Raw genomic sequence first — 15119 nt, forward strand, 5'->3', positions numbered from 1 at the left:
AGACTCAAAGTAATGGTTAAACTTGTGTATCTTTATGCTATGTTTGACAATGAGTGGAAAGTGATGGAGAAATATGATTAGACAAGAGGGATATGATCCAGTGATAATAAACTGGGGAAAACTTAGCAAGGCCTGTTTGTTCTGATTCTTCTCTGTGACTCTTTGTCTTCAGAGACAAAGATGTGTTCCTTTTCTTCTGGGTATAGGAAGGCCCTCTCACCTGAGGGTCTTACATTTTGCCTCAGGGGCAGGTCAGAAAATCCTTCCTCATTTTATGACCAACTTCAAGGGTAAAAGTCAGGGGAAGTGACCTTCCTGTTTCTGCTCTTTCCTCAAATGCCAAGGTGCATATTTGGGGATAGCATGTCTCGAACTCCATCGATATCCATTTGTGGGTGGGACATCTGGCTTCAGACAGCCAATTGTCCACCTTTCTATCTATTCCCATCAGCAGTTCTTATTACTTTGAAAAGTTTCCACTGGTTATTTTTTTTTTGGTTTTCTAGCACTTAAAAATCACTGTGGATGTGACTCTTGTATTAATATTGTTATTGTTCTTTTTTCTCATGTCATTGAGTTTATTTTTATAACAACATGAGCAAAGATGGAAAGGGACCAATCTGTATAGTTTAAAGTGAGAGCTCCGTCACAAACAAGATAGGATTCTGTAACCATTTCTATTTTCCAAGGAATAGAGTAAGTCATTTAGAATAAGGGCTTGGGGGTGGGTATAAATAGAATTAATAGATAAAATTAAGAAATGGAAATTTGGATGAATATCAGGACTGTGATGCTTAGAGAGTTATGGAAATGCCTCTGAAAATAAGTAGGCAGAGGTCCATTCTCAGGTGGCCTGAGGGCAGCTGAAATACTGGACGAATACCAATGAACTTGTTGTCAGAAGTATTCCATACCAGTGTGAGTTGGTCCAGAGAACCCATTAGGTCCTTTGCTTGCTAATTTCTTTTTTTCCATGAAATAATAGAACCTAGATCATAGAACCAAATTTCACTTGCAAATTGCTGAAAGTCTTATGTTTCTAGTGAGATCAAATATGTCTTATGACATGTTTTTCCTTCCACTGTTCTCCCAGCTGTTGTTTCTTATTACCTAAATGGTGATGCATTGATATCGGCTCAATTACCAAAGTATCTGAGTACATTTAAATTCATGGTGCATCACAGGTAGTCAGGCTAAGTGACTGTGATTATCAGACAGGGTGTTTGATATAAATTAAAGGAACACTTCCAAGAGATTATTTATGGAGGAAGACAGTTTACTCTGAAGATTTCCCATCAGCTATGTCATTAATATTTTAGGACACATTAAAATAAGGAATATGGGCTCTCTATATATACAGGCACTAGTGCTACACTGTTTTCCTCATTGGGATCAGCTCTGTGCGGCCATGTTATAATGGATGAGAAAGCCTTAACATCAACCCTGTTGGGTAAGGAGGTAACTAAAGCCCTTTGAATGCAATTCAAAAATGTATACCAAATTCCAACTTGTAATAAAATGAGACTGTTAAAAATGATTTTCATGTTAGAATTATATTGTTGTTAATTACATTAAGAAAAATATTAGAGCTGATGTTCAAAGAAAGACTTCATGTTAGATATAATGGAATTTTCTCCCTTTGTTGAACAAAAGAAAAATATCAAGATTCTTCGGAGGCAAGTGTTTAAGGCTACATCGGATATAATTGTTTACCTGTGTTTTGAAAAAGACAGTAACTTAAAGTTTTCCTGCGCAGGGAAAATTTGAGATTTCATATTTTTGTTAGGTATTGGCATCACTTTTTCAGCTCATCGATTAATACTTGAGGTTGTATTATACACTTGGGGGAAATGACCACTCTGACCTAAGATTTACATGTGTAATTCTCATTAATAATAATCGATGTTATCGTTGCAAACTCACTAACATTGAGTCATAAATATTTTGGGGGTCTGTGGGTCACTGGATCTCTGGGTCTCTAGGTCTCTGAGTTATTGCTGATGCTTACAATGCAGCATTAGTTCCACAAGATAACTTGTTTGGTTTTGCTCTATCTGGAAATATCAACCAATGTTAACAGCATGAAAATTCCACAAGGAGGAGGATTTCAACACATGAACAACATTGATGCAATCAAATCCAGTGACTGGCCATTAAAGTAACCTGTGTTTTCTCATTTCTCTTTGCTATTCGCTAGGCCTCCCAAAGACCCTTTTAACCGTTCTGTAAAATAAACCCAACCCATTCTTGTAGATTGTGTCTCAGGAAAAAATTACAGTAATGAGAGTGGGTGTGAAAGTACATGTGAAGAACATCGTGCTGATTAATACCTCACACATTTTTTGTCTTTTACAGCCTGTCAATCAGGGTCGTCACTATCAGAAAGAAATGAATCCACCTTCTCCTTCTAACCCCCGGTAAGAATCATTAAAAATCTCAATTTAAAAAAAATAAAAAACAGATTATTAACATATTATTTAGAAGATTAACTGTGCATTTTTCCTGGTTCCATGAAATTGTTTTCTAAAACTTCCAAAGAGCTTCCAAAATTCTTTTCTTTCGAAGTCTTAGTTCATCCACTTTTCTTATTCAGACTGTGGAGTTTGGTAACAGTCTACCTAGGTTTAAGTACCTACCTTTTACTAGCTGTGGGCCTTTGAGCAAGTCATTTAACTCAAAGTAATTCAGGCATGATAATTACCTATAACACTTCAGGGAGGTTCAAATGAGCTAATACATGAAAAATTCTTAGTACAGTTCTTGGCACATAGCAAGCTTTTTTAAGTATTCATTTATTCATTGTTATTTTATTCACATAAATATGTCATGTTAATAGATATTTGATGTTTAGTACATTTTAGGCATAAATTTTTGTTATATAATCTGGTGTCTTTAAATTTATCAAGATAGCTTATATGAGTTCAATGGCCATTCTCTTTTTTATAATTTCATAATTTCAAAAGTTCATAATCTTGAAGTTATTTTATTATTTCAAAAATGTCATTGGCATATAAGTCATTTGTCAATATAAGTAAAATCTCATTCTAGGATTATTAGGAACAAGCAAATCAAAATTTGAGTTTTGAAATATATTTAATATATGGCTTTCTGATGAATACAGTTATATAAGCTACTTTATCCATATATATTGGTATCCCATTATCACTATTTATTATACACTAGGAATTTATTGAAAAATCAGCCTATCCTGAGCTCCACCCACAGAGTCTTAGTTACTGTAATGCATCTCATTATCAGGCTATCTAACTTATATGTGGGTTGTCCCATGGAATGGACCAAACCAAGGACAGCATTGTAGCTCTGGCTGTAGGGTGTAGTATCTATTCCATGGGGTCTGAATTAAGCCTCTTTGGTTACACATAACAAAACAACTTGGCTAGTATTGGAAGAAAGACAAAGAGAAAAAGAGAGAGAGAGAAAGGCAGGAGGGATTGTTAAACAAGAATATAGGGCTGGAGAGTAGAATAGTGTTAACAGAGGCAGAGAAAGGGAGAGGGCGGAAGGGACAGGAAAAGGTTGGTAGACCGGTACAAAGTTACAGAGTCACAGTTAAATAAGAAGAATAAGTTTTGGTGTTTTAAGGTGACATTAGCTAATAATATTGTATCGTATATTTCAAGATAGCCAGGAAACAGGATGTTGAATGTTGTAATCACAAAGAAATGATAAATGTTTAGGTGATAGATAATACCAACTATTCTGATTGGATCATTATACAATATATGCATGTACTGAAATAACAAATTGGACCCCATAAGCATATATAATGAAAAAATTATTTTTTAAAAAAGAATATAATAGGGCTATGTCCTAGAACCCAAGGGCAGCCAGGCCTCAGGAGGGGCCTGAAGCTAGGAACTAGAAATCCAAGAGGCAGCCAGGCAGTATCCTCACCCCATCTCTGCTTGCTTCCTCCTGTCTGCTCCATTCCTCTCTCTAAGCTCCAGTTTGTTCTGCATCCCGGTCGACAGATGGCTGTCTGACAGATCTTGAGTTTGCATGTTACAGTCAAAGTACATGCTGAGGCTGACAGACAATGTCTGAATCCCAATTTCTGCTTTCCAAGAGACAGAATGTGATTGGCCTAGCTTGGGGCAAGTATCTGCTTCTGGTCCAGTCAGCAGTGAACACTGAACCAAGTCATGTAAAAGTAAAATGGCTCGCAGAAGACCATGTCCATGGCCTACAGAACGTTTATTGGGACCAAGAATATTCATGACATTGGTAGAGTAAATGTTCTTTATTAGTAATCTCTTCTAAGTGTTTCTCGTCTATACACCTGATCACAGAAGACCACATCCATGGCTTACAGAATGTTTATTGGGACCAAGAATATTCATGACATAGGTAGAGTAAATGTTCTTTATTAGTAATCTCTTCTAAGTGTTTCTCGTCTATACACCTGATCTGGTCGTTCTTTCATGTTACCCAGTCAGGGGAATCATCACTCTCACAAGTAGATATAATAAGGAGTTTAAAATTGAGGTTAGAATTTTAGTATATATAAAAAGATATTTTACCATTCTTAAAATCAGTTATTTCTTGATAGGTGAACATGTCACTTGCAATCTTGCTCCTCATCTAGATTTGCCTAACATTTTTTTTTTCCTGTATATGAGTAAGCTTTCAAGGTAAATGGAAATCCAACTTCAGTCCAAATTTTAACAAATTCAGAATTTGTAGTCTGAACAAATGAGAGTGATGAAAGATATGTTAGAAAGTGGAGCATTTTGTTTCAATAAAAGGAGAAAGGGGGCCTAATTCTCATCCTAATTCTGCCACTAACCTCGTGTATGATCTCAGACATGTCTCAACTTCTCCAAACCTCCCTTAATAATAGGAACACCCTTAAGCATAAAAGAAAAGATTTGAGTTACATGCTCTCTGAGGTCAATTCCAGTTTATGATTTTGTGACTTTTATGAGACTCATTACAGACTTAGAAAATCCAGTCCCTCCACTGAAGGGTCATACTACTTACTTTTATTTCACTGCTTTGTATATAAAACATACGTCATAAATATTGGATGATTGGATGACTGAATATTTAGATGTGGTAGTTTGTGACTTTAAATATCTTTTTTAATAAGTTGATTTCCAAAGATAGAATATCAAAAAGATAGAAAATTCACCAGTTAAACAGACAGCATATCCTATGCAACCAATTAAAAGTTCATTCATTTAGGAAAAATTAATTTACATTTCTACATAGTGAATAAAAAGGCCAAATTCTAAAGCCAAATAGAAAATGCCGTCAACACCATTTGCCAGCAGGTTATCCACCAGTTTCCTAAAAAATTATTAAATAACTGTTCAGAAAACCTGCAGATTATGTGGCTTGTCCCTTGTCTCATAAATCCAGCAGCTTCTGGCAGGAAGGTATTATTGGGCCATGCAGAAGATGATAAAGTTATGAGGTCAGCATATATCATCATATAAAAATGGGATAAATTGAATTATGTAATACATGTAATTTAACTTAAGATTGAAAGCTCTGATGCTCCTTAAGATTTGTATTTATTATGTTTCTTACAAATAATATCCCATGTTGTAGACCTAAAATATAAAACCTTAAAATTAAACTTTAAAGTTAAAGGATACTGACAATTAATATGAAAAATATATAAGAAATGAGAAAGTAAGTCTCGAAGACTACTATCTTGGATAAACAAGCATCTAGCCTGAATCCTAGATTAAAAGTTCTGCATGTAGAACCTCTGAAGAATACATGAAAAGCAGGTCAGCTCTTGATTTCCTGTATGAAGTATGGTTGTGATCAGAGTAAAGCCAACATGGCAGAGATGGGGTGTGCACATGCACGTCCACTGAAAGGAGAGCAGGACAGTGCCCTCTAGGAAGTGAATTGGCCACATTAGCTTCAGGGAAATATCTGCAACTTCTCCAGAGACCAAAGAATCTGAGAGTTTTAAATTCCATATACTCATGCCTACATATGAGTATATACATATTTATAGTCAAATTTCAATTAACATCATTAATATAACAGAAAAACCAATATCCCCGAAGTCTTTCATTTACATTTTACCCTAGAAAGATTTTTATTTCTGCAACATAATTATCTTCTTAGTTTTGTGTGTGTAGGATTAAAATTAAAGATGGTACTCAATCCACAAAGCAGGCAAATTTGGATTTTGAAGATTTGGTTCGAGGATGAAAGTAGCTAAAACACTGCATATATTCATATATTGTTTTCCTCACAGTAAAACCATTCACTTACACCCATAGGGCAGTGCTTGGCACTGGATCGAGGTGGGATGCAACGCTAATCATTTTCTGAGAAGTTTACAATCTAGGAATTTGGAATTTAAATGGTTCGCCTCATCACATTCGCTGGTGTGTCTAGATTTGCAACAAAGCCATTTCCCCTTGCATTATTAGGCTCAGGGTGGTATTTCCCATTATTTTTTCCTAACACAGTGACTAATATTTAGGCAGCCTCTCAGATGCTGGGGTCCTTGCCTACAGCGTCCACGAGCACTGCCTCTTGGGGACTGACAGCCTCTATAATAAGGTGCAGAAATGGCTCACATAATCTCATACAATTTAGAGGAGTGTAAGGTAGGAGGAAACAATTTCACAGTTCGTTCATGTTGAGAAATGTTTCCTTGCATGTAAACTTGCATGCTGCCAAACAGAGCAAAATGGATGCTGTTTGCAGCCTCAAGTCATTTATTTTAAAATGCGAGCTATTGGTTTGCAGGGTTTAGAGCTGTCCCTTAGGCACATCTATTTATATGTCTATGTAGATTCTTCAGAACAGTGCAAGATATTTTTGCTCAGGAATGGGTTTTATGAAATAAGCTGTGATTAGGTTCTGGTTGTCTGTTCACACGGATGGAGTTGATAACCAGTCTTTTGATTCAAATGATTATTACACTTGCTATTATTACAACTTATTGAAAAATTGGGGGTGAGGAGAGAATGTAGCCAAAGGCTTTCTAAGGTTCTAAATGTTTATGGAAATAGACAATATAGAAAATAATTCTAGAATACCCACGCAGCAATGAATGGCGTGATTTTCTAAAGTGTTTGCTTTATGATTTATCACTTATCTGTAGTTTTTTAAAATGTCATTGCTGATTGTGTTAGGGCCTGAATCCTTTACAGCTTTGTACATGTTTGTGTGATATGAACATACTTATAACTGTAAGTATATGATAAAGACAAATGATTAATAACCACTGACCTCAGTTCCCGCTGACTCAGCCAGCCTGACTAAGGCAAGCCGGCCCATCATCATGACCTACATATGCTATTCTGGACTTATCACAGTGGCGTCATTTTTCTTTTCTCCCCAGTTGTTGGAACTCAGCCTGATGGGCTTTTTTTCTACTGCTTAAGCTTTTTGTTTTTCCAACAGAAGAGAGAGGAAATGTATAAATAAATAAAAGTAAATACAGAACTGGTATTTCATGTTCCTCTTCAAATGATTAAGTTTGGATTGTGGGGGGTGGCTAGAAAACAGAAATTTATTATCTCACAGTTCTGGGGTCTAGAAGCACAAAATCAACTTTCAGCTAGGTTGTTTTCTGCCGAGGGCTTTGAGGGGGAATCTTTTTCCTGAAGCTCTCCTAGTTTCTGGTAGCCTCTGGTGTTCCTTGGTATTCTCTTTGTGTTTACATTTGGATTATTTTAAACAAGTAAGTTGGATTTTTAACAAATATTCTTCCTTCAGCCCAAGGTATGCAGAGGATTTTCTTATTAACTTAGCAAACATTCCATTTCTCTGAATGTAATGATGGTGTTTCCTATTATCTGGATTATTGCATTAAATCTTAATGATTTAATTATAAAACCTAAGGCATTGATTTTTACTTTCATCATTTCTCATTAGCTATAACTAAGAAAAGATCAGTACCTCTCATTTTATAAATCCCCATTTCAGTAGATTCACACCTGCTCATTTGAGGGTCCTGATTCTCCATGTTTAAGAACCCACAGGTCTGGTTCAAAGCTTATTGACTAAAAGACCTGTCAGGCTGTTTCTCTCTCTCTCTCTCTTCCCTGTGTTGTTCAACACATGCCTGGCAAGTGTAGGAGCTCCATCAGCATTTGAGTTGAGGGAAGGAGAGAGGGAGAGTGTATAGGGGTAATACCTACATGCCATGGAAAATGAGAATCTTCATCCTAGATGTTAACCACTTAAATTTCAGATTTTTTTCTGTTTCTTTGCAAGAATTGCCTTTTCCTTTTCTGAAAATAAGAAGACAGTGATATTGCTTTATTTACAACCAGTAAAATTGTGTTTTTATGAGAGATCCTTGTTTGGACAGAGTTTAAATTTAATTTTCATGTGTGTGCCAATCCCTGCCAACCCAAGGATCCACAGACACTGGTAACCTTTGGAATGGCCATAATCTTTATGACATAACAATTAATGAATATTTCTATATTCCAGTGACTCCCAAATTTGTATCTCCATCTTGACTCTCCCATGAATTCTAGACTCATTTATCCAGCTCTCAACTTCGAAGATATCCACTTGGATATCTGATACATACGTCAATCCACGCATTTAAAAGGTAACTTGATTTTCTCCTACAAATCTATTCTTTCTTCACTCTTCCCCATCTCAAAAACTGCCACCATCACCTCCGCTCCCCACCACTTTGCTCAAGCCAGAAACCAGCATGATCCTTGGTCTGTCTGACCCACCCCCATGTCCATCCTCAGCAAGTTGTACCGATGTTTCCCCCAAACATAATACATACCAAATTCATTTTCTCTATTTTTTCAGCTACAGTCCGAGTCCAGGTTTGTCATCATCTCTCACTCAAGCAAATGCCAGAACTTCCCACCTGCTTTCTCTCCTTCTCTGGCACTTACAGTCTGGTCTCCACGCAGTCCGAGTCCAGGTTGTCATCGTCTCTCACCCAAACAAATGCCAGAACTTCCCACCTGCTTTCTCTCCTTCTCTGGCACTTACAGTCTGGTCTCCACTTAGCAACAAGAGTGGTATTGTTACACCTAAGCCAGATCCAGGCATTTCCCATGTAAAACCTCCCAGTGGCTTCCCGTTGCTCTTCGGATTAAACTGCACTCTTTACTCTGGCTTTCAAGGCCCTGGAAGCCCACCTCTCGGGCCATGTTTCATGCTTCTTGTGCACTCTGTACCAAACACCGTGCTGCTCTCTCTTTCCTCAAATACTCCAGCCGTGGTCCCACCTTAGGAGCTCTGCCTGGAGTTCTCTTATTCTAGATGGTGGCATAGCTGCTCCTCCCATCACTAGGGTCTCCACCTAAATGAACATCATCTCCTCAAAGAGGCCCTTTCTTAGCATCCACCCCAAAATAGCTGCCAGTCACCTTTACTGCATTAGCTTTTTTGTTTTCACAATAGTACTCTTCACTAACTGATATTTTCTTGTTTGTTTTCTACACACACACATACCCCTCCCTCCAGAATGCTAGAATGTAAACTGCTTGAGCACAGGGACCTGATCTCTCTTGCTCGCTGTATCCTTGGCTCCTCAGATGGTGCCAAGCACCTAGGAGGGACTCAAGAAATATGTGCTGCACTCACTGAATCTCACCTCACAAAAATGAAATCTTCCCTGTCTCTCTACACCAGCCACATCACTGCATGTTCATCTGCTAGCTGGAACCTGGGAGCGCCACATACTTTTCTCCTTTGAGGGTGTCTGGTACCTGGTCCTCTTCCTACTTGTAATAAATGAACCCCCTTTCATGAATTTGTTTTAAGTGATCCCTTAGAAGATATTCACAATCTAAAATCTCTGATAAATATGTCATTTTTAACCTTGAAATAGAGACAGTTTTCTAAAATCGAATTAGTGTGTTCTTCCTGTATTCTTATCGGCAATTGCTTATCTGTACTGGCCTATTCATGCCCATTTATGGAGTCAGGGTGCCACTTGCTAGAAATCTGCGTGGGTTGCCACTCCTGCAGATGATGTACTTCACTCTCACCAGGCTAACAGAAAAACAGAAAAAAATACATATATATATGTATTTATATATATATATGCATATGCTTTACATATATGTATGTATTATATATGTATATGAGGGGTCTTCAAAAAGTTCATGGAAATATTGTATTTTCTTTAAATTATTTTTCCACAAACTGTTTGAACTACCTTCATGTATGTGTATATATATATATAGAGAGAGAGAGAGAGAGAGAGACAGAGACAGAGACAGAGACAGAGAGAGAGCCTGAATCTGTGGTGCTGGTGCCTTCTTAAACTCAAGTGACTCCCTTGCCCCTCCTACTCCCATAGAGGTCCTTAGTCAACTGCTGTACTTTAAAACACTTGGTACAAAGAGACTCCAGCTGGGTCCCTTTTCTCCCCAATCCACAGCAGAAGTCAAGCCCCAAAATGGCTTTTCTAGCCTCTCTAGTCCTACCCCCAGAAAAAGCCCCAGTTAAAGGCACTCGTAGTGCAGACCAAATCCCTCAAAAAATCATCCTATTTTCCCTTCTGATCTTTGTTAACACGGGACTATGCCTCATACACCTCCAGGGGGCACCATTCCCATTGGGCCCCAGGGGGCCTAGCAATTCACTAATAGTACAATGTGAACGGACAGAAAGACCATGCCTCGTATACCTCCAGGGGGCGCCATTCCCATTGGGCCCCAGGGGGCCTAGCAATTCACTAATAGTACAATGTGAACGGACAGAGCTGGGCAGCTGGCCATTCCTGCCCCACCCCTTCTCCTTCTCCCTCTGCTCTTGGCACCTGCTGACCTGCCCAGCTCACTTCCAGTCCTGGCTGTGATCATTTCTTCTACCTGAGTGGGTTTGCTCAGATTGAATACCTGCTCCAACTACCCTGTCCTAGGCACTAACTAGCCATCACAACAGAGGACTTGGTGCCCATCCTGCCCTCCTGCCCAAGATTTCTTTTTCTTCACCTTCTTCACTGTTCCTTCCTGCACTTGCCTGGGTCTCAGCTAACCCCACTCTGCTGTTTCCTCATTTGAGATTTCTGCCTTCTCTCTGACCGGGACTCTCTAGGGCCACTGGAACTTAGTGCTTCAACTTGAGTCTCCTGGTTTTTCAGTTGTACTCCCTGAGAGAATCTTAAAGCATTAGGACTGGGAAATACTAATCAATATTTTGGTTATTGTCATGTTTTCCAAAATTACAAACTCATAAAACCCATTACCATGAGAGTTTCAGAATAGATTGCATCTGCCCCCTACCCAAAAGCCTCTATGTCTGAAATGACAGATCCCTGAAGAATCTTGGCGTTTCTAATTGGCAAGTGTGGGGCTCCCAAGATCACTCAGGCCTCCCCAGTCACTGTTATCCATCCAGATGGTGAACCCAGATTACCTTCAGCCCACAGTTCAGTGTAAAGAAGGTAATTACCAAAGCAATTATTTACCATTCTAATGTTTTACAGTTTCAGCTTTTAATTAAGAGATTCACTGTCCCTGTCTGGAATAATGAAAACCTTTAAAAAGTCGAAGTATTAATTCTAGTTTATTACATTCATCTCCATTTTGTCAGCAGAGGCCGGGGGGAGGGAGTTGCAGGCTGAGGTCCTGGGGAATGACGTGAGCCTAATAAATGGAAGACCATAATTATTGTTAAATGGCCACAGCCAGTCTCATCCATACACTCACTGTCTCATTGCTCATTGTGTTATCCAGTGCAGAATAGCATCTCTTGTTGTTTAAACAAGGAGCCCCCACTTCACAAAATGATGCAAGGCGTGTGGCAGCACATACCTTCAGCAATGCTCAGTACTCCTTGAAGTACCTACTGTGTGACTTGAACATGTCCTCAGTGAGCTTGTGGCCTTCCACGTCCACACTGCGTGTCCTCAGAGCAGCGTGTGAGTATTTTAGGGAAGATGCGAGGGTGAACCGAGCCTGACACAAGAGAAATCGCAGCCTTTACAAACCTGTCCCTGACTCAAAGACTCTGCTTTTGTTGGAAGTTGGTTACTTCTTTCCTGTTTCTCTTGTTAATGAAAAACATTACATTTTGAAATTGATTAAAGTTAAAACACATAATTTTTCACTCTAGCAATTTATTATGTTTACCCGAATTTACAGATTCATATTATGCTGTTCAGTACCACATAAAAACCCACTCAGTATAATACATACCATCCAAGTCACATCCAGCCTGTTTAAAATGACTTGAAGGTGAAAAGGCAAACAACTTTTAGATGATTTGATTGAATTAACACCAACATTATTGTTCTGTTGACTCTTTCTTGTCCATTGATTTTTAAAAGCCTTTAACTTTCTTGCCATCCGTTAAGACAAATCAGGACAAGAAAATGCTGTTGGGTGTTGCTGCATTTGTGTGTGTGGAAAAAAATTATATATATTCTGAAACAAGATTGGTTAGAAGGTAGTTTCTCATCCTTTGCTGTAAACAACTTCTTTGCTTTTGACTTTTGAGGTTAACAGCAATGGTGACCTTTGAATTATTGTGTGGACACTTGAATCAGTAACAAGTGAAGCCAAATAGTGATTTGTAGATGATGCTATCTCTTATTTAAGATGAAAGTTAGGTGAGATAGAATTTTACATACTCTCATATTTTTCAGTCCTTAATTCTCTTTATTTGTAGAACTAATAGATAAAAGCAACTGAATCAAAGCAAGAAAGGAAGAGCAAAATATTTTCTGTTGAATTAACAGTGAACAATTTTTAAGCAGTAGAACCATTTATATTATCGAAATAGCAATGAACGAGAAACCTGAGATCTGGCCTGGACTGATGTCATTCAACATCATGATATAATGAAAGTCTCGTCTTAAAGAAAACCACAGTATTGCTTTCAGTTAAGCAGTGGTGTTTCTCCTAATGAGGCTTCATCTTTTGTAGGGGCAGTTCATCCCTACACTACTAAAATGAATGGTATCTTTTTCTTTACACTGAAGTAAGGTTTGAGTGTACAGGGTGGGAATCTACTCATTGGCCACTGGCACTGAAAGAAAATTCCACTATGGTCAGTCTCTTGACTTGATGAAAGATGTACTTTTTTTTTTTTAACCATTTGCTCTTTTCCACCCTCTTTAACAACACCCTTATTGAAACCTGAAATTGCCTTCATTTTGGAAACACTGTTAATTCACATTATGAGTCCGGAGAAGTTTTAGTTTACCCCACTAGAATAATGAAAGAAATGGGAAACAGACAACAGCCACCCATGTGACATTCTCTAAATTTTCCTGTGGATTTCTAAATTTCAGTGCTAGTGAAAAAGAAGGTTGCAGCAAGACATACAGTAAATGAAGATATTATGTATTAGGGAAGGACTGAGTCTGTCACTTTGACGGATTGTGAGGCGAAGAGCAGATTAACAGATTACTCATAGTCAGAAGGCAGCTTGGTGTGAAAAATGTGCAGGAAATGATAAGTGCAAGTTTGTGCTGATTTAATGATATTTTTAAACTACAATAACACTCTGGTAGTATAATATAATAAAGCACTTGGTTTGCATTTTTAAATCAGCAACATATTTCCAGTTTGACCTTAAAAACATTTTGGACCATTCTCTACTAAAACATGCAGCTTTCAAATTAGAAAAAGATACCATCTAAAGTAATACAGCAATACCCTAAAAGAAAGTATCATTGGTTTTTAAAATCAGTTTGTAATTACAAAATTTAATTATGTTTTAAGCATACTAATACCACATGTACCTTTTCTTCAGGCATTTAAATCACTTACAAGAAATTGTTATCTTCTAACATCCATTTCCAGTGAAATGCTACAAAGATGCCATTGATTTTTCGTCTTATTTTCATTGTCAGTTTTGAGTTTTTTAGTTGACATCATGGACTCTTTATGAGTAAAATTACTATATTTTCCCACTGATAGTGAATGAAAGTAGTTCAAACTTGATTTCAGTACTCTGAGTCACATCAAAAAATAAGATGAATTACATGTTTTATTTTGTATTATTACAAATATTTATCAGAAAGCAAAACTTTTTAAGAAGCTTATATTTTTATACAAATAAAGTCAAGATTTGAGTAGCACACTTTTAGTTAATTTGACAGTGTTGGACTTGCATTGCCAAGAATATTCAGAATAAAATTTCTATGATGCATTTTAAAAGTTTTTATTTTTTTATTTTTATTTTTTTTAAGAAAATGCAGTTTTATTAATATTATGTTTTTACATTCTAGCATGTTGTTGGAGAGCAGTTGGGAGGGCTGGAGAGAAGGGAAAGGGGAAGGAAATGTGATGGAAGAAGGAGGGAGGAGGAAGGGTGGGATTGAGGCCTGTGGCACCCCCTCATTCCCATAGAGGAGACTGGGGGGCTCCCAGTGGTGGCTTGGCCATTTCCAGGCTGAGTGCAGATGTCAGGGGGGTGTGGAAAAGCCCTCACCCCCCACCATCCCAGCTCAGGAACCCAGGGTCCTTCCTGCTGTGTCTTGGTGGTCACCACTGGCCTGGTTGTACGTTTCAGGGGGGCATGACCAAGGCCCGAGGCCCCCCTCCGCCCCTGCTTGGGAGAGCCCAGGGCACTTCCTGCGGCAGCTCTGTGGTCACCACTGGGCTGGCTGTGGGTGTTGGGGAGGCTGGCCAAGGCCTGAGGCCTCCACTGCCCTGGCTGGGAGAGCCCAGGGCACTTCCTGTAGGGGCTCGGAGGTCTCTGCTGGGCTGGCTGCAAGTCACATCCAGCCTGTTTAAAATGACTTGAAGGTGAAAAGGCAAACAACTTTTAGATGATTTGATTGAATTAACACCAACATTATTGTTCTGTTGACTCTTTCTTGTCCATTGATTTTTAAAAGCCTTTAACTTTCTTGCCATCCGTTAAGACAAATCAGGACAAGAAAATGCTGTTGGGTGTTGCTGCATTTGTGTGTGTGGAAAAAAATTATATATATTCTGAAACAAGATTGGTTAGAAGGTAGTTTCTCATCCTTTGCTGTAAACAACTTCTTTGCTTTTGACTTTTGAGGTTAACAGCAATGGTGACCTTTGAATTATTGTGTGGACACTTGAATCAGTAACAAGTGAAGCCAAATAGTGATTTGTAGATGATGCTATCTCTTATTTAAGATGAAAGTTAGGTGAGATAGAATTTTACATACTCTCATATTTTTCAGTCCTTAATTCTCTTTATTTGTA

The 15119-nt window shown here is 38.2% G+C and overlaps 1 protein-coding gene across 1 annotated transcript in view; it reads left to right on the plus strand.

Annotated features, from left to right (window-relative positions):
* The window catches only part of LOC103605162 (chromosome unknown open reading frame, human C3orf67), a 165724-nt gene that overhangs the window by 95775 nt on the left and 54830 nt on the right, over positions 1-15119 (plus strand). Inside the window, exon 10 of the mRNA XM_008589747.1 lies at positions 2356-2417. Coding sequence (XP_008587969.1) covers positions 2356-2417 — 62 coding nt within the window. The remainder of the gene's footprint in view (positions 1-2355; positions 2418-15119) is intronic.

The sequence above is a fragment of the Galeopterus variegatus genome, unplaced genomic scaffold (genome assembly GCF_000696425.1).
Source record: "Galeopterus variegatus unplaced genomic scaffold, G_variegatus-3.0.2 Scaffold5633, whole genome shotgun sequence".
NCBI classification, from domain to species: domain Eukaryota; kingdom Metazoa; phylum Chordata; class Mammalia; order Dermoptera; family Cynocephalidae; genus Galeopterus; species Galeopterus variegatus.